The 21,157-nt window shown below is 48.5% G+C and overlaps 8 protein-coding genes across 8 annotated transcripts; 4 read left to right on the top strand and 4 right to left on the bottom strand.

Moving 5' to 3' along the window:
- Positions 1 to 205: 205 nt before the first annotated feature.
- On the top strand, positions 206 to 2,014 carry BC939DRAFT_485307 (P-loop containing nucleoside triphosphate hydrolase protein; the record flags this gene model as incomplete). The annotated part of the gene is made up of 5 exons (XM_051559305.1): positions 206 to 270; positions 383 to 1,105; positions 1,200 to 1,404; positions 1,494 to 1,640; positions 1,754 to 2,014. The coding sequence occupies 5 exons, from the start codon at positions 206 to 208 to the stop codon at positions 2,012 to 2,014; spliced, it is 1,401 nt and encodes a 466-aa protein (XP_051407157.1).
- A 1,394-nt stretch (positions 2,015 to 3,408) lies between these two features.
- On the top strand, positions 3,409 to 4,314 carry BC939DRAFT_403042 (uncharacterized protein; the record flags this gene model as incomplete). The annotated part of the gene is made up of 2 exons (XM_051552714.1): positions 3,409 to 3,901; positions 4,007 to 4,314. 2 exons carry the CDS (start codon positions 3,409 to 3,411, stop codon positions 4,312 to 4,314), a joined length of 801 nt encoding a protein of 266 aa, XP_051407156.1.
- A 2,285-nt stretch (positions 4,315 to 6,599) lies between these two features.
- Positions 6,600 to 8,831, bottom strand: BC939DRAFT_496908 (uncharacterized protein; the record flags this gene model as incomplete). Its single annotated transcript, XM_051559701.1, has 5 exons — positions 6,600 to 6,930; positions 7,027 to 7,169; positions 7,268 to 7,518; positions 8,059 to 8,462; positions 8,805 to 8,831. The coding sequence occupies 5 exons, from the start codon at positions 8,829 to 8,831 to the stop codon at positions 6,805 to 6,807; spliced, it is 951 nt and encodes a 316-aa protein (XP_051407155.1). The 3' UTR covers positions 6,600 to 6,804.
- Positions 8,832 to 9,116: 285 nt separating this feature from the next.
- BC939DRAFT_466984 (Decaprenyl diphosphate synthase-like protein) lies at positions 9,117 to 10,978 on the top strand. Its single transcript, XM_051557710.1, has 5 exons — positions 9,117 to 9,776; positions 10,018 to 10,212; positions 10,335 to 10,475; positions 10,626 to 10,719; positions 10,822 to 10,978. Exons 1-5 carry the CDS (start codon positions 9,152 to 9,154, stop codon positions 10,913 to 10,915), a joined length of 1,149 nt encoding a protein of 382 aa, XP_051407154.1. The 5' UTR covers positions 9,117 to 9,151; the 3' UTR covers positions 10,916 to 10,978.
- A 23-nt stretch (positions 10,979 to 11,001) lies between these two features.
- On the bottom strand, positions 11,002 to 13,386 carry BC939DRAFT_416478 (NADP-dependent oxidoreductase domain-containing protein). Its single transcript, XM_051553010.1, has 7 exons — positions 13,023 to 13,386; positions 12,823 to 12,890; positions 12,212 to 12,733; positions 12,011 to 12,107; positions 11,833 to 11,913; positions 11,697 to 11,737; positions 11,002 to 11,589 (listed from the first exon to the last, which is right to left on the bottom strand). The coding sequence occupies exons 1-7, from the start codon at positions 13,357 to 13,359 to the stop codon at positions 11,065 to 11,067; spliced, it is 1,671 nt and encodes a 556-aa protein (XP_051407153.1). The 5' UTR covers positions 13,360 to 13,386; the 3' UTR covers positions 11,002 to 11,064.
- A 259-nt stretch (positions 13,387 to 13,645) lies between these two features.
- BC939DRAFT_403073 (thiamine diphosphate-binding protein) lies at positions 13,646 to 14,761 on the bottom strand (the record flags this gene model as incomplete). The annotated part of the gene is made up of 2 exons (XM_051552716.1): positions 13,646 to 14,536; positions 14,654 to 14,761. The coding sequence occupies 2 exons, from the start codon at positions 14,759 to 14,761 to the stop codon at positions 13,646 to 13,648; spliced, it is 999 nt and encodes a 332-aa protein (XP_051407152.1).
- A 1,822-nt stretch (positions 14,762 to 16,583) lies between these two features.
- On the top strand, positions 16,584 to 19,519 carry BC939DRAFT_466978 (uncharacterized protein). The gene is made up of 6 exons (XM_051557709.1): positions 16,584 to 17,458; positions 18,100 to 18,263; positions 18,366 to 18,390; positions 18,509 to 18,838; positions 18,941 to 19,203; positions 19,303 to 19,519. Exons 1-6 carry the CDS (start codon positions 16,948 to 16,950, stop codon positions 19,384 to 19,386), a joined length of 1,377 nt encoding a protein of 458 aa, XP_051407151.1. The 5' UTR covers positions 16,584 to 16,947; the 3' UTR covers positions 19,387 to 19,519.
- Positions 19,520 to 20,458, bottom strand: BC939DRAFT_466977 (ribosomal protein L14b/L23e). The gene is made up of 2 exons (XM_051557708.1): positions 20,211 to 20,458; positions 19,520 to 19,940 (listed from the first exon to the last, which is right to left on the bottom strand). The coding sequence occupies exons 1-2, from the start codon at positions 20,308 to 20,310 to the stop codon at positions 19,654 to 19,656; spliced, it is 387 nt and encodes a 128-aa protein (XP_051407150.1). The 5' UTR covers positions 20,311 to 20,458; the 3' UTR covers positions 19,520 to 19,653.
- Positions 20,459 to 21,157: the final 699 nt, after the last annotated feature.

Here is a 21,157-nt window from a genome sequence, read left to right as displayed (position 1 = left end):
GCTTCAAGGAGATATACCTGAAGTAAACAAGAAGGCGATCGGAACTTTGGCGGCAGATGCGCTCGAGGTTGGCATGACGTTCAAATCTATGGGTGTGACCCGCGAAGAGGCTATTTCCAAGAAGTTGGACAAGGTGATTTGGGAGGCATTCTTTACACATTGCGAGGAGATGTTTCCACCAGAAATACGGTTTCGACTGAACAGAATGCGGGAAGTGTCGGATCTGCGGTTCCCCACCGAATGGAACCCTGCTGCACGCTTATTGAAGAGGTATAGCCGTCTCATCAACGCAGCGAAGAAGCAGCAGCATGGAGTCAACATATCTGTTCAATGAAGGCGATCTTTCTTAACACTCACACATTTGCACCACGCTGCTATTTAGGAAAATTATTATGCACGTAGGACCCACCAATTCAGGAAAGACTTACAGTGCCTTGCTGAGGCTTCAAGAAGCAGATTCAGGAGTCTATCTTTCACCGTTGCGCCTGCTGGCTCACGAGATCTTTGAGAGGATGAATAAAGTAGGGAAGCCATGCAACCTAGTGACAGGAGAGGAGAGGCGATATGGAGTTCATGACGTCAATGGCATTCCAGATCCTTTAGCTGCCAAGATCGTGTCAAGCACGATTGAGATGGCAAATCTTGACAGGAAGGTGGATATCGCTGTTGTGGACGAAATTCAGATGCTTGCGGATCCAGATCGTGGCTGGGCTTGGACGCAGGCATTAGTCAATTTGCCTGCCAAGGAAATTCATCTTTGCGGCGAGCCGACGGTTGTGGAACTAGTCAAGAAGATATGCGCGTTAACGAATGAGGAGGTGATTGTCAATCACTACGATCGGTTGAGCAAACTTGAGCTACAGGAAGAGAGTCTTCGCGGCAACTTTAAAAAGATCCAGAAAGGCGATTGTGTGGTAACATTCTCGAGAAAAAACATCTTTGCGGTCAAGAAGGCTATCGAGGAGGAGACAGGACTCTTATGTGCCGTTGCTTATGGAAGCCTGCCACCGGAGAGTCGATCATCTCAGGCGAGGTTATTTAATGAGCCGGACAGTGGATACGACGTTCTGGTCGCTAGCGATGCCATCGGCATGGGTCTCAACCTGTAAGTCTTTTTTTCAGTATTGGCAGTACTGGTAGTATTGGTAAACAAGCTCTTCATCGTCGTAATGATGTTCTCTTCTCTGCGCACGAAATAGAAACATCCGGCGTATCATCTTCGAGGCAGTAGAAAAGTATGATGGATCAGTCGTGCGTACACTCAGCCTGACCCAACTCAAGCAGATCGCTGGACGTGCAGGAAGATTCGGAACGGATTATGCCGTGGGACAGGTTACGACCCTGGCTCAGGGCGACATCCCGACTCTGAAGAGAGCATTGGCTATTCCCATGATTGAAATTAACGTATGCAAAACGGAGAAATCCTGCCATTAAGCTCATCCAGGGTATTTCGGTGGTTTTAATCATGAATCCATATTTTTTCACGTATTTAGCGCGCTGCAATTCAAGCGACTCCTGAAATGATTGAGGAATTCTCCGTGCAGATGCCAGGGGCGCCCTTTTCACATGTGCTCAGGATGTTTGAAATGATGTCCCGGAACTCGCCCCTCTTTTTCCCGGCGCTCTACCGCAACATGATCGTAAGTGGTGCTTGTGATACATCATTATTACGGTACATACTACGTTCATCCTCGGTATGTTGAGTGCCTCACGCATTATTATATGCTTTTCTTTACATGCATGCTCTTCTTAGGCTACGGCAGAGATTATTGATAAGATTGAGATGCCAGTGCGTGAGCGGATTCCATTCATCGCTGCACCGATCCAGCTTCGCAACCCCGCGGTGGTAGACGCGGCGGTCAAGATGGCCGGAGCTGTGGGTGCAAGCAAGCCTATTACGGTCGACGAAGTGGTACACGTGCCTGCAGAGGGTTCGAGGGAGGAAGAAAATCTGGACCTCGGCAAGCTGGAGTCTTCCCATCGCATCATCATGCTGTATCTTTGGCTGAGGTAAAGCGAATGAACGACAAAACGGCATGCACGCAAGGAAATAATGCTGATCTGAAACTGTTACACACATTTGAGGAGCCAGTTATTCCGTTATTCCATATATGGATTCATTAGCCAGAGTGGCGTAAATAATGTTTAGACTAACACTAGATCTGTTTTATTCCCTCTATACTTCATTCACAATAGTCAACGGTTCTCGTATGTGATGAAGGGCGGACTCGATAGCGATGCCGCCAAGCTGAAGATCCGTTGCGAGGAGCTGATCGAAAAAGCACTCAAGCAGGTCGCAGAATTGAAGCTGAAGCGGAAGCTGGAGCGTCTGGAGAAGAGGGAGAAGACATTTGCAAAGAAGGCCTCAACCGCTTTTGGTGCCCTGAAGACGGAAGACGAGGTCAGTGGTTTGGATCTCAAAGCACCATCAAGAACAGGGCCTGTATAAGGGCTAGAAGGAGGAGGCAGGCCACGAGGTATTGGCTAAATGGCTGTCCATATATCCCCAGTGCCGATCCATGGTTACAGACAACCCTCCTCATCGTCATAGATCGAACGGACATTATTTACAACTCATTTTCATACATGTAATCGCACTTTTAAAATGGTTCGCGCTAGGGAAAAATGACTTTTTTTTTTTTTTTACCAGATTCAATGGGCATAGCCTTCCCAGCTGAACAGCAGCCCATACCACTTTTTTTTTTTTTTTTTTTTTTTTTTTTTTCAAAAGGAAATATCTCTTTGGGTTGGGACCTAGACTTGGTACTGTCTTCAGCTGATGATACCAGCGAGATTTTTTACTTCCATTGCTGGTGCCAGAAGGTCATCTTCATCCCTGCATTTGTGTGCCTGGATTTGTACTATAAAGCACACGGCACATGGCACATGCAACAGGGCCTCGTCTCTCAACAGTGCTAAAGTACTTGTCACACTCCGTAGGTTGGCTGGGGTCCAACTATGGGTCCGAGAAGAGGCTAGAGGGTTTGTCTGGTCTTTGCTGCCCCTTTTCTCCCCTCTTTTCCACTTTCACTCTGTTTCCCTCCACTTCACTCCACTCCACTCCTTCCACCTTGACGATCCAGTCTGTTCTGTCTCCATCGCATTCCCCCTTGTTCTCTCATTCTCCTCTACACGCTCACACACACACCGCACAGCAATAATTCACTCCTCACCAAACAGCCCACCAAAAAGGACACACCACCTATAGGATTTCCCTTTTGCCACCTCAGCGGTCCTGTTTCTCGTTCCTGTCTTTCTTCATTCGTTACTGCGGCTGAGACCGACATACTTCAATTCGGGCCTCTCGCCCTTCTTCACACCTGCCACTTTTCCCTCCACGCCAGCACTTGTACCAGTACAGGCACCAGCAGATATACACTCACTCGCCCTCAAAAAGGTTCGCCAACCATGGGCGGCGCTCAATGGAAACGCGAGTTCGTGCAGGACCACAAGTTCGACTTTATCAACGTGGACGACTTTGTCGATAACTCCTGCTGGCGCCATTTTACCTACATGCTTGTCTTTGCAGCCATCATCCGCGGCATTCTCGTCTACTGCTCCGATATCTTCACCGCCGCTAACTTGCTCGCCAACTCGAACGAAAATTCCTTTGTCCCCAAAACTGGCGTCCAGCTCGATCTCCTTGGCAAATTGCCCTTCGACGTCTACAAATATCTGTTCTCGGGCTGTATTCTCCTGGGCTTCGTGCTCTTGGGCTTGGAGATTCGTAGGGCGAGGATGATCATCGTTTCCAGAGATATCTCCTATGCGTTTACGTCCCTGATCGCCAGTCGCTATTACACTGTGAAATCGTATCCACATTTTTGCCTCTTTGCTCAGATCAACAATTCGAAGAAGACGGTGGATGAGATCGCCTTTTTCTGCTTCTTTACTTTCCGAAGTAAGTTGTCTGTGAAAGAGACTTGGATGTTACTCTGCAATAGATATCAGAAACCCTGGTCCCTAACCAGCCATCTCTCTCTCTCCCCTTTAATCCTCCGCACAGACTGGAAGCGACTCATGTTGGCAGACGCACCCCGACAGGTCATTAATGCGACGATTTTATACCAGACATTCCGAGACCACCCTGTCAACTTTAAAGAGAACGGGATCTTTGACTGGAACAAGGTCGTTGGAGCGGACGAGTCATTGCTGCTGAAGAAAATTACCCTCGGGGGTATGATCTTCACAGTGTTTATGTTTGCGCTCTCGTTGCTTATGCTCATCAGCGCGGTCATCCTGTACATCCCCTTGGTCAGTCATATTCAAGGAAATTTGAAGGAATTTTGTTGCCACAAGATTGATAAACGGTAAGTTGTTCTCGCGTGCATCAAACAGTCCTCTCTTACATGCGCATAGTCGAACTTAAAGGGGCAGTGGAAACTGGGGGAGGAGGGAGCGACAAACGAACGAGCATTGTCACTAAACACTGTCTCATTTATCTCGCAATAGAATTGACGAGTTGATCCGTAAAAAGTCAAAGTCAAGAGCAGCAGACGAGGCAGCGAAGGCTGGAAAAGACAATGGATTCCTCAATTTGAAGCAGCCGACGCTTCCTCAGGTCGATCTGTTGGAGGCACCCCTGGCTCCGTCTGTCAATACGCCAAGGACGGCTTATACCCAAAAGACACCCGCACCACACTATGCACAGACACCCAAGAGTGCTTACAGCTATCCGCAACAGCAGCAGTCGCAACAACAACAGCAACAGCAGGGATACTTGCCCGCTGGCCAATTTCACAACGCTCCAGGACAACAGCAGTCAGCACAACGCGGATACGACTACTATCAAGCAAAGCCAACGCCGTCTGCCAAAACCGCAGCACCAAGTAAACCAAAGGATGCATTTGATCCCTATGCAGCCTCTGCATTCACAGGCGATGATATCTACAACTTCTATGCTGGCGAGCAGGACCGGCCGCATTTGCAGCAAAAGTATCCCGGTCAGGGTCAGACGTCAGGTCAAGGCTCGAGTCGAGACGGGTACGGATATGGCGGTGCCAGTTATACTCAAGGGGGAGGAGCAGGAACACCGAAAACTTATTCTGGCAACAACGTCGGTGGCAGCAACAATCAGACGCCGCCGAGAACACGGCGGTACGATGAATATGCGCAACAGAGACCTGCATCCCCAATTCAATCGCAGCATGGATCAGATCTGGACAACCGGCGTAGCAGTAGTCGTCATAGCGGCAGTCAAGTTGGTGCTGGAAACGCAGTAGCGGCAAATTATGGCAATGCACGGTATCCTCCTCGCAGCAACGGCTCGGCCACTTATGGTCAGGAGTATCAGACGAACCCTCGACGGCAACAGCAGCAACAACAGCAGGACATGCCGTCAAATCAGCGTGGTGCATATAGGGGTGCTGGGTATTAAAGTTCATGATTTTTACTATGGTAGACACATTGAATCTTTGGAAGATCCTGGAACCTTGTGGAGTATTCGACTCGAAAGCACTAGTTGAATGAAAACAAGACAGCTCGCTCCAATTTTTACAAGCTAGCATCGTCACTTCTCTACACATGAAAATATTACCCCATTAGCCATTTGTTTTTCATGCGACATTGCCCGTGCGAAGAACCCGTTTCTTCTGACTCTGTCTTTAGAGGTATTGCCGCGCATGGTGGATCCCGGAAAAAACCTCTCGGCTGCCCGAATCATCAGAGTTGCATGTATGGCCAATTCGCGAAGCAGTGGCTGGAGCGCGGCAAAAAACGGCTAGTCGGGAAGGACTTGAATCGTCGGGAGAAGGTGTTTAAAAACTTGTCCGACGAAGGACTTGCACAGAACGGAGTTGTCTATTTGAGAACCTTAGCGGTGGAGATCCATCGACATCTTCATCGGCGTGGCTCTAAAGATCAGGAATGAGAACCAGGAAAACATCCCTGAGTCAAAAATGGGTCAACCTTTAAAGGTCTCTAAGAAGACCAAGAGGGTCCTTGCTCTCCTAGTCTTTTTGATACTGGCAAACTGCAATCATTTCACGATGGATAATGGCTCGTTCAATAGGTCGAAGGAAGGCAAGTCCACGTCAAACGGTACCTCAAAAAGGGGGGAATCAAAGCATATGTGCAACAGAAGAAACCGCGTCTCACGAGGAAACAAAAGGATACGCGGTACAAATTCGCAAAGGAGCATTTGCATTGGACGACGGATGACTGGAAGAAGGAGATGTTCTCTGATGAGACCATCATCAGCAGGGTTAGGGAAAAATTGTGGTGTGGGATGCATGACCTACCACGGCATAGGCGACGCGTCTTTGCTCCCGGGCAGGTTCAATTCAGAAGCGTACATCGATATACTAGAAAACTACGTCCTGGCTTCGCGTGATTGGTATGGCATGGACGCGGCAACTTTCATACTCCAGCAGGACTACTTTGCCCGCTCAGAAATCACTGTTGTCGAGTGGCCAACAAATTCGCCAGGCCTCAATCCCATCGAACATTTCAGCTACGCAGAAGCTTTCGAGGCTGGTGATTGTTTGCTGTGGGTCCTTGGGAGGAATAGATGAGATGAAGAGATGAATGGAAGACAGCACTGTACCTCGTCCTCTCTCTCTTGTCTCCATTATATACCGCGCACGGACAATACCCCTGCACAATCAGACCATGCCTCTATTTCAATCTCCAAAAAAGTGAAAATAAGTTACACAAATTTCTTTATTTGAACTGTCGCTATCGCCTAATGAATGGCTTTTGAGATATGCTCACCGCACGGTCTGGTTATCAGTGATGCATTGAGAAACGAGGTCATGAAGCTGTAGCAAAGATGGGACGTTGAAGTCAAGTGGCTCACGCCTGCCTTTAATGGATCTCAATACGTCGAGGCTTGTGGAAGGAAGTGCGCAGCCAGCTCAGGGGGACAAGGGGGGTCTTACTGGGGCGGAGCTTCATTTGACGCACACTGGTAACAGTTGAGGAGGTCATCTCCTATGATAGGTTGATTGCGCTAAGTCGGTCAGCGCTAGAGAAAGAAACAAGATCACTACAATGCAACTCTAGGCATGTCTGCACACAAGTACATACCTTGACACCTTGCATAATCTCGAGAATGCGAACGAGCGGATACAGATTGTTGGCATCAGTGCACAAGCAGCAGCGTGCATATCTCCGTAATACATAAATGCCTTCAGATACGATCTCCATATGGTAGAAATCCAGCTCGCTTCCTACAGACGTTGAAAGAGTTTGATAGCCAATACATAAGCAATGGTGATGAAAATGCAGAAATAGAGAAAAGAGACATATGGATCATCATGTATCGTACCTTTGACTAGAATACCTTGAACGCACACAGGCTGTAGGGGTTGGAGTTTGATGATAGCGTCCAATGCGTACTTTAGTTCTTGACCCAGCTTGGTAAGGTCATCCCAAATCTGACCATATCCATTATTGTAGGCCGTCTTTCCTTCCAGAGAGATCACAGTGCATGTCTGAAGGCCTATGGTCGTCGTCACTGAGTAGTCGGGAACGAGGAGACGCGCTGCGGGGTCCTTGGTCTCCTCTAACGACGTAGTCCTATTAGAAAAATTAAGACAAACGTGGATATCGCGCATCGTATGGCCAACTATGAGGTGCAAGCATAGGGACATGCATACCATTTTGAGCTTGTATAAGATATGCGCTGAAACGATGCATCAACTAGTGGTGCCAGAATACTCTTCAGAAAGGTCGCTTCTTTAACCCGATCTTGGGTCCATAGTTCTTTTGAGGTGCTCAGGCCACAAAGAGCGTGCTTGAGCAGCCTGGATACAGGGGGAGTGTTTTCCAGCATTTCCAGAAACTCATCATACGAGTGCGAAGACGCATGACATGCCCACTTGTGACCCTCCAATATAATATCGGTCGCGAACTCAGCCACCTGCAGGGGTCCAATTGCTCTCCACAATGCGTCCCAAACTTCGTCCTCAACTTCACTTTGTAAACCTCCTGATTGTGATGGCGACTCCAGAAGAAAGATAAAATTGATTACGCTGTTAACACATAAAAAAAAACATGTCGTCAATAAACTCCTATTTGATAACCAGCCCATCAAGCGTCTCATCAACAGGTGCTTACAGTATCTCATGTGGCTGACTGATCCCGAAGTTATTCTCAACCGCCCTGTCACGGAAATCAAGAAGCGCCTGCCCAATCTGTATGTTGTCGTAGACCCATTGTTGGTTGACGCGGGAGTCCTTGCGACCTTCTCCCACTAGGAAATCGTTGGCATATACCTTGCCTAGGTCATAGTAGGTCTCCCCTTCATCTTCATACGATATGTCTGCTGGATCCGAAGGAAGAAGATCGTCCAGCGCGAATGGTAGTGGAGACGGAGCGGAGGCCAAGGTGTATTCAATTCGTGGACGACGACGTGCTGATGTTGGGGATGAGGTCATTAGCCCACTGGGAGAATATGCTAGTGGGGCTGAGTTGTAGGGCTCGTCGTCGCGCTGTCGCTTCTTATTCTCGTTGTGGATATCCTAGAACACCCCATCGTGCGTCGAGGTCTTTGTCAGCGCTTTTGTGGTTTCAAGGGTCGCCATCTGATTCAAAAGCTCTAGTTGCTGCTTGCCCATCTCGCTCTGATAGTGCTGAAGGAGTCTGTAGCAAAAAGTGGCAAGCCCTCCTGTCTTTTTCTTGGTGAGCTGCTCGAGGTTGTTAAGGTACAGGTCGAAGGTGGAATCGACCTTGATATACTCCTCTGCGAGCCATTTGGACGGTGGGTTACTTAGAAACAACATCAGCAGGAAACAACGTGCCGAATCAGAAAACAGCAACCACAACTTTAAGATGAATGTCTACCTCCCTCCAGATATACTTACTGAGGCTCGGTGATGATCTGTACACATTAAAAAAAAATAATAATAATACATCGACAATGAATGGATGATACTACCTGAAGTGCAGTCGCTCTGGGCATCTTCTTTCCTAATGCCAGAGAGGAGGTTTGAAAGGTCCTATTTCCGTTCAATTGCCTTTTTATTCAAAGATCTTGAAATAGGGTTTTTTAAGATCCTCCCCTCTGACGAGATGGGCACAGCAATTTTGCGCCATACTCCCTCGCATCCAGAAAAAGCCACTTTGACAAGTTTAAGAAAAAAGTCGGCCCCCCTGTATTGCAACACTTGCCCATTCACACTTCTCCTTCATCACACTCATTCCTCAACAGATGCCATCCCCTGCTACGACCCTTCGGAGACGAGGTATCTCTCCCCCAAGGGACATTTCCGATAATAATTCTTCCTCGGGAACCGAAAGGACAACAACTCTCACTAAGGAAGACGAGCAATCCCCACTCAAATCCCTAAGGACCCCTTCAGACCTTATCGCCGCCCATCCTGCGATCAAACCCCTGTCCAGACCTGCAACATCACCATTTGAAGTAGAGGACGATGCCTCTACGACGACGACTACGCCAACCAGCGCTGCCGCCGTTTTCACCCCATCAATTGCCCTCCGAATCCTCCACGTCCTTCTCAAACCATTTTATTTCCTCCTCTTTGCACTCCTCCACCTCGGCCACGAGCTCTTGATCAGCGCACGGACAATGAAGACCCTGGTTCAGGTGTTTTTTTTGCCACACAAGTTCCCGACAGCGCCGGAGATCGTTCGGGTGTTGAGACAGGATTTGGGCGAGGGGCTGGAGAAACAGCCAAAGCATCTGGCGGTGATCTTGCCGGCGGATGCGTCGTCGTCGGAGCAGGAGGAGGAGGAATGGCATGCGAAGGTCGCACAATTGGTGCAATGGTCGGTCGCGAGTGGAGTCAAGTGCTTGTCAATTATGAGGACGGATCGTAAGTTTGTTCTTATGGCTGTTCTTTTTTTTTTTCTCTTTGGTCAAATTGCAAATAGTCGAAGGGGCTCTCAAAACATGGGATTAATTTATGGTTGCCAGGGACCATTGTCATATGAATATGATGGAAAACACACCAGAAAATCGACTTAGAGCTTTTTTTTTTTTCTGTTGATGGCATTCTAAAACGCGGTATGAATCTTTTGTCATTTACGACCCATCTCCTTCTCTCCTGTTGATAGCACTGCACCCCCAAGTAGTCGATGCGCTTCAGGAACGAATCGACGACTCGTTGGTGGAATTCTATCGGGAGGAAGGGGCTGTACCCGTCGCTCGTGTCAGGACATTGCGCCCGGTCGAGAACAGCTTGCAGGCGATCACGGTTCATCAGTCCGAAACACAAAGGCAACAAAGGCTACATGGAGGGCGCGCTTTCGGTAAGGCGGGGCATTGTTCACGCGCTTTTTTTTTTTTTTTTTTTTGTTGTTATTAGTTTGAACCATTGATTCAGACGTCTAATAGGAATCATCACTCTGTTATAATGAATCTTCCTCTTTAGATTTGGATGTGGTGATCCTTGCCGAGCGAGACGGACATGACAGACTAGCAGCGAACGTCAGAGCTTTGGGCGAAGCTGCACTGCAGAAGGAAATTCAGAGTCAGGACGTCACCATGAAGTCCTTGGATCAACAACTGTCCGGTAAGAAGTCGGCCAACGTTATTTAGTCAATAGGGATCAGGATCTTATCGTCCATTGAGTTCCTGAAATGCGGATCAAACTATAAGCTAACATTTGGGCTTGTTTTTTTACTATTATTATTACTGTTCTGATACGACTAATGTGCTTTAGCTGAACTCTCGGAACCAGAACTTTTGATCGTATTCAAGGATGACTTGGACTTGAGCAGTTACCCTCCATGGCACATCCGCCTTACGGAGATCTAGTAAGCGTTTTTTTTTTTTGTCTTTCAAGCTGCCAACTCGTATAAGAACTAGGATTCTCACTGCTTTATTTTTTTTTCTTTTATGTGACCCGCTTTCAATAGCCATCATTCGGACCAGGCCATTATTCCTCAGTATACCATGTTTCTGCAAGCATTGCACCGCTATGCAAAGTGTGAACAGCGCTTTGGAAAATAGACAGGAAGCGTAACGGTTGTCATAACGATATATCGACGAAAATAAAGATAGCCGATTTACGCCATAATGCTAGCTCGAGTCTACTACGGTCATTCGGTCATTAAGACTTTTTATTTCATATCCTCCTTGCTCCGATCTGGATGAACTGTTCACTCGCTAGTCGCCAAAAGTAGCGGACACTGCGAAATCAGCTCTAAATCTTTCTTCGTTAACCGCTTACTCGCCTCCGCAGCCACCACCGCATCATACACATATTCCGGCGTTCTCATCCCTACAAGCGTACAACCCACGTTTTCCTGTGCCGTGCAGAACTGAATTGACTTGGTCGAGAGCGGCGACCCAATGTTCTCGACCTTATGGGGCCCCACATCCGAGACGAAATCCTTGCAAATCAGTCCCAGGACCAGATTGAGTTCATCATTCCGCTTGTCAGAGTCCAGTTGACAGAACGTGGCCATGTCTGTTGTCAGGACTTTGGCCTCCTTGCGATAACGGTCGATCCATGACAAGACTGCGTCCTTGTCCTCACGGTCTTGCTCATCCGTCGTAGCGGTGGTGATGCTATCCTCCAGGATTTTGAGATCACGGTCAATCGCCGGCAGGACCTCGCGCTCCAGAAAGTGTTTTGCTGCAAAGTAGTTGGACGACAGGCGTGAAAGGTTCTCGGACAGAACCTTAATGAGCGCGCGTGGAAGAAATTCAAACCGGATAAAAGTGTCAGCACGGATATCTACGATGCTCATCAGATGGGTATCGATATGACTTGGATATGCATTCTCACCTCACTCCAAACGAATTTCATGGCAAGCGACTCTTCTTCGACTATATTGGCATGGCGAAAATGAGAGACACGTCGATATCATGTTAAGGTGCTGTACTGCAAAATCCATGAGTAATGAAGAACACCGATCGCTTACTCATCTCCTTGATATCCAGCTCCATTTCCGCCAGCGAAGTGAAACTCAAGTCAAGTGTTTCCAGTAACTTTGTGGAAGTTTCTATACGTGCATTAGAACAACAGCAAATGCGTGAATAATCGCATCACGATCATAAAACCATCCCATTTCCAGTCCCCATTTTGTGGTGAATCATTACCTTGACGGGTATGTTGACCCTTGTTCTCCAATGTGACAATCTGTCCGCCAGCAATCGCGTTCAGAGGTCGATTTGTAAATACGAACAAGTCAAATTCCTATTGAGCAAGAAGACATAAAAAATGCTGAGCCAAGTAAGTTTATCTCGTTTCCATAGAAAGGATTATATTGCACTGCATCGCGTTTCGTCCCTCGACTGTACCTTGGCTTCCCGTGCCAATGACTTTGCAGGGAATACATCCGTGACCAGTTCGCGCTCAAATAAATTCAGAGGAACCTCAATCGCCACAAAATTTTCCTTCTTCCATCCAAAGTCAGCCCTAGTTCTCATGATAGCCTTGAGTGACAAATGATCTTCCGTCGTAGGTAGATGCAACGCATTCGAACAGATACCGTAGCCTCCGATCCTTCCATCAGCAACTTCTTGATCCAGATACGCAAATGCCTCTGCGATCTCCTTATAAAGTCTGGTCTTGCTGTATCCTCCAGGCAAGTGCTTATCGCCGAGCATGCGTTCTGGGTTGTTAATCATAAAGATGTCCAGTTTGTCCAGTTGCAGACGCGTGAGCGAGGCTGTGATTTGGAACTTGAGATAGGATGGGTGAATCGAGTGGTAAGATGATTCAGAGATCTTGGCGTATGAAGGCACGTTCTCTAAGGAATCCGTCGGGAAGGTCGAGGTCGGTGGAAGAATGAAGCCTGCCTTTGAAACTACCACAACTTCCTATGATTTGAACAGCACAAATCAACCGACTTTAGCAAGGATTATGGGACGTTGCGACAACCTTTCCGGAGATAAGAAGGCACGCATACCTCCCGCTTGACCTTGTCTTCCTTGAACAGCTCCTGCAGCGTGCTTCCCACAAATTTCTCCGAGGCGCCTATATTGCATCGTTTGTAGTAGTACCATTCACAATCGTTAATGTAGTATTATCTTTTGTCCCAACTCCTTACAGTGTTGGCCTCCTTAGTCGTCCAAATAACCCCCCCCCCCCCCCCCCCCCCCATCTTACCATGTCCGAAATGGGAGCTTGTATCAATAACATTTACGCCCGCCTGAATCGCCTTCAAAAGAGCCGCCCGATGTGCCGGCTGAGTCTCGTTAACGCGATAGGCGCCGAAGCCTAGCTTCGATAGCACCAGTCCACGTTTGGGGATAGTCGTTGAGGGCAGTGCTGGGTGTTTTGCCACAAACGCTGCTGTGCTCTCAGGAGTCGCCGCGGTGTTGAGAGCTCGGGCCGCAGAAGCGACGCATCGATGTGTCGCGTTGGTTGGTAGATGACGACATGTTTGTCGCCAAGCGACGCCGCGGCATTGGCGGGTAGTGTGAAATGAGATGAAGGATAGCATCGTCGCAAGGATCGGCACCAACTGGAGCACGCGAAGGAGAGCTGTGTCCCTTCATAGATGATATATTGACTGCCTTTTTTTTTTTTGTTTTGCATAACTCAGCACATTGCCACCAACTTGAACAAAGTATAGGAAAATGCATTTATTGCAAGATTGTATGTTTGTAGAAAAAGATGATTCTTGCGAGTGGTAGAGTAGCGGTGATGGTGGTGGCCGAGGTGGCTAGAGTAAGGATGAATATACATGAGAGGAGTGCAGAAATAAAAAAAGTGAGAGAATGGGTTGCTTAAGCACCGATCTTCTTGTTGAGGGTGCGCTTGATAACGCGGGCAATGACCTCTGTGTCAGGGAAGGCAAACGTCTCCAAGTTCTGAGCGTATGGGGTAGGGACATCAGCACCGGTAACGCGGACAACAGGAGCATCCAGGTAGTCAAAGGCCTCGCTCTCCATGATCTGAGCACAGATCTCGGATCCAACTCCGTACTGAGGCCAGCCTCCCTCAACGGTCACCAAGCGGTTGGTCTTCTTGACAGACTTGATGATGGTGTCGATATCGAGAGGACGGATCGAGCGCAGGTTGATGACCTCAACCTTGCAGACACCCTCCTTCTCCAAAAGCTCAGCAGCCTCCAATGCGAATCCGACCGAGCGCGAGTGGGCAACAATGGTAAGGTCCGAGCCCTCCTTCTCGACCTTGGCCTTGCCAATCTCAATCACAAAGTCCTTCGACAGCGCAGCCTCGGACATGGGGAAGTGAACGCCGTACATGAGCTCGTTCTCCAAAACAACGACAGGGTTAGGGTCGCGAATAGCAGCCTTCAACAAACCCTTGGCATCCTCAGAGTTCCAGGGAGAGACGACCTTAAGACCGGGAACAGATCCATACCAGGCAGCAAAGCACTGCGAGTGCTGGGCAGCGACACCGGCAGCAGCGCCGTTGGGGCCACGGAAGGTGATGGGACAGGTGACGTTACCGCCAGACATGTAGTGGGTCTTGGCGGCAGAGTTGACGATCTGATCAATGGCCTGCATAGCAAAGTTCCAGGTCATGAACTCGCAGACGGGCTTCAATCCAGCAAAGGCAGATCCGACAGCGAGACCACAGAATCCAGACTCGGTAATGGGGGTATCGATCACGCGCTTGGGGCCAAACTTGTCCAAAAGACCCTTGGAGACCTAAGAACACAAAAAGATATCGAGAGTGTGGGTCAATTGAGCTCGAGATCTTGTCCTTTCGTTGCATCCAAGCGCGTTAGGTCGTTGCCGGTACCAAAACAGATCCTTGTTATTTACCTTGTAGGCTCCGTTGTACTGACCGACTTCCTCACCCATCAGGTAGACCTTCTCGTCAGCAATCATTTCCTCCTCCAAGGCAGCGTTCAAGGCATCGCGGACGGTCATCTATAGTCATTTTATACCGTAAAAACGCGTTACTAATTGTAAAATACCATTTTCTGCTTCATTATCCGTCCACTGTCCCGCACATTTATCACTGTTGCCCACTGTCCTATCGTTCATCCGTTCCCATCTGGTCTCACCGTGGGAGCGGTAGGCGATAATTTGTTCAGACGAACAGTAGTAAATTGAGAGCCGCGGGCAACTCAACAAAGGTTTTGGGGCACGCGGCCTTCCCCATAACAGACTCCAGCTAATGAGCCAGTCTTCTGCCGTCTTCCAGGTTAACGTTCTCGAATATTGGATATTGCTGGTACCCAATCGTATAGGATTTTTTTTTTGTTGGGCTGACATTCCGTTTTTTACATAGATGAGCTTTAGTGCGCCAACTGGGCCCTCAGATATTGCGACGCTGACACTCCAAGATAAATGCTGGATCCTGCATTTCCATGTTCCAGAAATCCAGAAGTAATGTATGTGAGAGACAGATGGATATCTCATACCTCGACGCCACCCTTGGAGTTGTAGGCGCGCTTGGCGAGGAGAGCAGTGGCAGCGACAGGGTTGGAGCGAAGGAGGGCCTGACGGACCGAGGGAATGGAGACGACGGCAGCCTTCTTGAGCATGGAGGACATGATGGTGATAAGGTGTGTGTGGATGAGCGAGGGAGAGAGAGAGTGTGTGTGTTGATGTGAAAGAGAGAGGAGACGGAAGAAGCGAATGCGGGAAGCAAAAAAAAAGGCACCAACAAAAAAAAAAAAAAAGACCGCTGCGAAGCTGAGTATCAAAACGACTTATCTTTTGGCAAAAACATAAACAAAGTTCTTGCGATATCACTCTCCACAGATCAACCCAGCTGCCCCAGCAGCACTCGCTGCAGCGACCACCTTTTGGATTCATTATACCATGCAGTGCCGATGCAATCGATTGAAGGGTGCCATTGATACTGGGTATCCGTAGGAATACACCCTCTGATATGCCATTGTGTAAATGCATTGTCTGCATGGACAGAGCCAGCAAATGTAGACCGGGCATTGACCCTGGGCACCCACAGTATTTTATCGTCGGATGAATCCGCCATATCCACAATTGCTGAGCAGCCAATAAAATCTCACCAAGGACACGCTGAGCGGGCAACGTGAAATGGCTATGAAAACACAGAGTTTTCCGTAGTTCCGCTATGTCGCGTGTGCAATCCTATATACCCATTCCGCGTTCTTCATACGCATCTCTCTCCGGATATGCACCAGCAGGACTTCGGTCACAAGCTCAAGGCTTCAAGGTAAGCACATCCACGTGAGCATGGACGTCCTGAAGATAAAGTCGTTCGCCGCTCGTTACTTTCCCACGCCCCATCAGAAAATCACCAGAGGACTCTGGCCTCCTTGGAGTCTACATCGCATCCAGATAGGTAGTGCTGAGTTGCTCAACCGCTTTGTTGACTCCATTACCAAAAAAACGATGGAACAATACATTATATAAAGCATAAGGAGAGGGATCAGTTAGTGAATAACGCTGGATGCATTGTCATCATCGACCATGGCTTACTTGAACGGGTTATATAGGAGCAACGACAGAAATGAAAAGACATCGACATAATGGAGAAGGCCAGGCTGCTTTTTTATCAATAACCTTCGAGGATATACTTTCAGCGAGCCAGACTGACAGTTAGGTTTGTTTACAAGGCCCTGTTTTCTATCCGTAGTTATTTCAGACTCTCTTTGCTCAGGAAGAGCTGAATGGTTGTGAGAGATGCATGCAAACATAGCTCTTTCCTCCCCCCCCCCCCCCCCCCCCCCTCCCTCCCTCCCCACCCCCTTCTCTTTCAGTTTTGTTTGCATGACCATGGATCTCGTCCTGACCAGGGACCTCGCACTAGGATCCATCTTGTTTCTCCTTGCTCTTGCTGTCGCTCCTTCCCTTTCTTGTTTGAGGAGGGCGATGATAACTGTCACCGAATCGAGCATCAAAGGGGAAAGAAAATGGAGGCGAAGCGATAATGAGGAGCAGTAGATTATTCAAGACGAGACTGACAAGGAACAAGAGGCCCAAATTACAACCCGCTGAAATGGTACGAAACTGCTGACTGGTGGCAATCTTTTGTTTCTTTCGTTCCTCTCTTTCCTTCCTTACTTCCTTACTTCCTTACTTCCTTCTCCTTTTCTTTCCCATCCCCATAAATCTCAACCACAATGACCCCCGCGCCCTCGACCGCAGAGACTATCGCCTACCTAAAGTCACTGCCCGCAGTCCGCGAACGAGCAGAGCTTGTCTACGCCAATGCCCAAAAGGGCCAGCTCAAGTACTTCGATGTCGACTTCTCAAAGCTGGGCGACGTCGCCAAATTTGTCGTGGCGTTAATCAAGCGCGACTACGATGCGAACGAGATTGCCAACATCCCACCACACACGCGTCTGCGCCATTTCGATGTCGGTCAAAGGGATCGTATCGGACAGCTGGTCGAGAGCTGGAAGGGTAGGGTCGACACTCTCGAGACCGTCCGTCGACTCGTGGATTTGACCGTGGTCTCAGTCTTGCTGGATGCAGGCGCAGGAGACCGATGGACATTTGAGCAAAAGTCTGATAACGTCCAGAAGATGGCAAGGTCTTATTCGCGATCAGAAGGATTGGCCCTGGCCAGTTTGGCCATGTTCAAGGAAGGGCGGTTCTCAAGCGACATCCATCGCAGTCATCAGGTCGATGGTAAGAAACTAGCAATTGTCGCCCCTAAATTTTATGCAAAAGGGTTCGAGGGTCTGTTTTCTTGATGCACTTCCCGCATAATCACCTCCCTCAGACCCTTACTTTGATTCCGATTGCATTCTGGTCATCAAGTTTTGCTGATATTTCCCTGGAAACAACACAGTCGCTTTCAGTCTTGAGGAGTCGTTGAAGTTCATCCTATCTTTTTTGCGTGTTTTTCGTTTGCTGCAGCGCATCATGCAATCCCCTTCGTTCTCCTCCTTTGCCCTGTCATTTTAAGGCGAGCAAACGAACGAACAGACAAACGAGCGACGCAGAGACGTCTTTATTTCTGCCTTCTGCTTTCCTCTTTTTCGTGAACCCCTTCCCCCCTTCCTCCTCCTTCCCTTGGAGAATTCGTGTCCTGACCACACTGCAAGTGGTAATCGGTTGCTCAGATGGGGAATTCAGACTTGGACACGAGTGCAGGAATGCAACGGCTATTTTTTGTGCGGGCCCCCTTCTTTTTTTCACTGTCAGGGGGAGAAGTATACCAGGAGGTCTCGCCCCAATCATCCTACGAATAGTGTTTTGCTGTGTACGCTTACGCCTGATTATGGAATGTCGTACATGACGGCTGACATCTTATTCTTGCATTTTAGCTGATGGCCTGTGCAACCTTACACTGGAAAGCCTTAGAGAAGGGTTCCAAGTGGACGATCAGAAGAATCCGCTGCTCGGCCTCGAGGGTCGATGGGAGCTACTCAGACGACTCGGCAAGTCCCTCAAGGCCCATCCAGAGTACTTTGCCGGATCCGAGAATGCTGTAAGTAGCGTCTTGTTATCAGAGACATCGTTTTTGACGGCGATCAGCAGCGAGTTCGAGTGCGTGCACAGTATTGACATATAGTATTTCTTTTGTGTTTAGCTTCTCCGTCCAGGAAACATGGTTGGCACGTGAGAAAGCAACTGAAGAGTGATCAGTAGCAGCATATCCCGCCTATGATGCCTGATGGGAATGAGATGCCGGCATACTAAACAATCTAGCATCTTGTTGACACGCAAAAATAGATGTCCTGTTCAAGGAGGGAGCAGACCGACCACGACGAAAGGAAAAGTACGTGGTCCGCACGGAGTCGCTTTTCAAGATTGTGATTGACGGTTTTGCAGAGGTCTGGCCAGCGTCACGTATGTCATTGAACGGCGTCTCGCTGGGCGATGTCTGGCCTTGCGACGCCATTCGTAGCCCCAATGCCGCGCCAGACTCCACTGAGCACTATGTCCCCTTCCACAAGCTATCGCAATGGATGACTTACTCAATCATGGAACCTCTCGAGACAATGTTGAATATCGAATGGGAGCACGCTAACCTCTTGACAGGCCTTCCTGAGTACCGCAATGGTAAGGACGGACCATTTTGCGCGCAAATTATTGTTGTATGAATGGATGCAGCAGTACCTTAATACCTTGTTGCTAAATATTTTTTTGCATTTCATTCAACAGGTGGTTTGCTAATTGACCTCGGATTCATGACGCTGAAGTCCAAGGAGGAGGAACGTGGTTTAGTTAACTACAAGGACAATGCGCTCAGGCCTGGACAACCAGCAATTGAGGTCGTGCCGACATTTGAGCCTAGTGATCCCGTTATCATTGAATGGCGCGCCATGACCGTTGCTACCCTGGACCGCATTGCTGTCGAGGTCCGCAAGCAATTGAACATGCCCAACCTGACGCTTGCTCAAGTCCTTCAGGGCGGCACTTGGAATGTAATGTCTGAAAGCAGGTTTTTTTTTTAATGGCGGTAAAAAGCGCTGTCTGCTGACTGGAAAACTATTCTTCGATGTGTTGTAATGCATCCCACATAGGCCGGACGAGAGATCGCCTCTGTATCGCGTCCCAATACCAAGGGTCCCCCAATTGCCATTCTGAGCGACGGTACCCTGTTCTAAAAAGCCATTCTGCCGCCGCCTTTTTGATAGTATGGGGATCGACATCGATGATCAGTAATCTTCAAGCTACTCTCAATATTACACAAGAAACCAATACCAGAATTAATGAATCCCCAATGGTTTTGAACAACGTGTTTTCAAATAAATGCTTTATGTGGATATCAGGACTACAAACGGCAAGAAAAAAAAATGGCAAAGTGTGATGGAAATAGACTATGTATGTATGTATGTATGTAAAGGGCGGGCGGGACGTTGTTGGTTCGGGTTTTAGATGACCTTGGGCGCAAGGCTCAACAACTTCATCCACCTCTTTTGCCTGAGCTCACCCGAGACTACTCCGAGGACACGGGTTCCCAAGGGCTCGCCCTGCTTGTTGAGGAGCACACATGCATTGTCATCAAAGCGGACATAGCGACCATCAGGACGCAGGGTCTCCTTTCGTGCGCGGACGACGAGAGCGTGGCGGACATCGCCCTTCTTGACCTTGGGAATTCCCGATGCCGTCGCCACGGCGTTCGACTTGGCCTTGTTCACGACCACAACGATCTCGTCACCTATGGAAATTGTACAGAGCAATTGACGAAGAAAGAGGAGATTGTTGAGTATGAGTATAAGTATGAATGGGTCCAGGTGAGGGTGAGGATTAGGATAGTTAGGTACGATATAAGGAAACTCTCAGAAGGGGAGTACATTTTTTTTTTCAGATGCAGGGCATTGTGAGAGATGATATAAGGATAATATGTTGTTGCTGATGTAAAGGCCGTCGTTGCGAGTGTGTGTGTGTGTATATGTAAGAATGAGAAATAGGTAGTGTCAAGACGCACCTATCCTGGCGTATTTGCCTCCGTGCAGGACTCGAATGCACTCTGCCCAGACAGCACCCGAGTTGTCAATAACGTTGAGGATCGACTTCAGCTGAAGCATGTTGACTGTGTCTTATATGAGTGTGTGTAGAGAAAAAAAGAAAAAGAAAGGAGTGACAGGGGGATGGGAGGATGGAGGGGCGCGTGCCAGGAGGGTTAGGAGGGGAGGAGTGGATGATGCCAAGGTAATCAAAGGGTTGAGCTTTTTGGAAGGTGGAGCTCCTCCTCCCCCTCCCCCCTTGCTGTTTACATCCCGATCCAGGCTAGAAACACAGTCCTGAGGAACCCTTAACATCGCACAGGGGACAAGAAGGGGTGGTCAATGCGCGTTTTCGGATCAAACTCACGAGTAAAAGAAAATCTTTCTGTATTACTATAGAGATTACGCGTAGACTATATAGCAGAAAACTAAGAAAAAAACAGTAAAAAACAAAAGGTGTATGTACAGTATCATTTTGAAGGAGGAGGAGGAAGACACAGAGGAATATACACGAGGAAATGAGGTATATGATGATATGATACAGAAAGGGTCTTGAGATGCCAAGACCCGATGTCTCTTCCTGAGGAAGGAAGAGATGAAAGAATAGGGGAGGAGTAGCGCGCTGGGGCCCGCCTCATCAAAGTCCAGCCAAGGCGAGGGCGAACAAAGCGGCGCTTTTGTTGTGTGTGTTTTTGTTGTCTCCCTCCTATTGCTAAAAAAGGGTACCATCTCCTGATGATGACGGAGACAGACCCCCTCTCTGCAGAAAAGAAGTGAAGAATGGGAGAAGAGGCAAACAAAACGAGGAAAGGACATCGATGGTTGGATGGGGTGTGGATGTCTCACATAGTGGAGGACAAAAAAAGAATTGGGAACATGCCAGTGGGCATTGTTACACACCCGCCCTGTCTGCAGCCCAAGAAAGAAA

The sequence above is a fragment of the Gamsiella multidivaricata genome, assembly GCF_025024155.1.
Source record: "Gamsiella multidivaricata strain RSA 2152 chromosome Unknown BC939scaffold_103, whole genome shotgun sequence".
Taxonomy (NCBI): Eukaryota; Fungi; Mortierellomycota; class Mortierellomycetes; order Mortierellales; family Mortierellaceae; genus Gamsiella; species Gamsiella multidivaricata.
The sequence above is the reverse complement of the archived record's forward strand: the minus strand, read 5'-3'. Positions and strand labels throughout refer to the sequence as shown.

What these genes read in the sequence shown, in the direction of transcription:
- BC939DRAFT_466984 (XM_051557710.1), top strand. Translation starts at nt 9,152, where the DNA reads ATGCCATCCCCTGCTACGACCCTTCGGAGACGAGGTATCTCTCCCCCA. An exon ending in ACATGGAGGGCGCGCTTTCG is followed by an intron (nt 10,213 to 10,334) that starts GTAAGGCGGGGC and finishes CTTCCTCTTTAG; the next exon opens with ATTTGGATGTGGTGATCCTT. An exon ending in CTTGGATCAACAACTGTCCG is followed by an intron (nt 10,476 to 10,625) that starts GTAAGAAGTCGG and finishes AATGTGCTTTAG; the next exon opens with CTGAACTCTCGGAACCAGAA.
- BC939DRAFT_416478 (XM_051553010.1), bottom strand. Translation starts at nt 13,359, where the DNA reads ATGCTATCCTTCATCTCATTTCACACTACCCGCCAATGCCGCGGCGTC. An exon ending in AAGACAAGGTCAAGCGGGAG is followed by an intron (nt 12,734 to 12,822) that starts GTATGCGTGCCT and finishes TTCAAATCATAG; the next exon opens with GAAGTTGTGGTAGTTTCAAA. An exon ending in CATTGGCACGGGAAGCCAAG is followed by an intron (nt 12,108 to 12,211) that starts GTACAGTCGAGG and finishes CTTGCTCAATAG; the next exon opens with GAATTTGACTTGTTCGTATT.
- BC939DRAFT_466978 (XM_051557709.1), top strand. Translation starts at nt 16,948, where the DNA reads ATGACCCCCGCGCCCTCGACCGCAGAGACTATCGCCTACCTAAAGTCA. An exon ending in TCGCAGTCATCAGGTCGATG is followed by an intron (nt 17,459 to 18,099) that starts GTAAGAAACTAG and finishes CTTGCATTTTAG; the next exon opens with CTGATGGCCTGTGCAACCTT. An exon ending in TTCAGGGCGGCACTTGGAAT is followed by an intron (nt 19,204 to 19,302) that starts GTAATGTCTGAA and finishes CATCCCACATAG; the next exon opens with GCCGGACGAGAGATCGCCTC.
- BC939DRAFT_466977 (XM_051557708.1), bottom strand. Translation starts at nt 20,310, where the DNA reads ATGCTTCAGCTGAAGTCGATCCTCAACGTTATTGACAACTCGGGTGCT. An exon ending in AGGCAAATACGCCAGGATAG is followed by an intron (nt 19,941 to 20,210) that starts GTGCGTCTTGAC and finishes CAATTTCCATAG; the next exon opens with GTGACGAGATCGTTGTGGTC.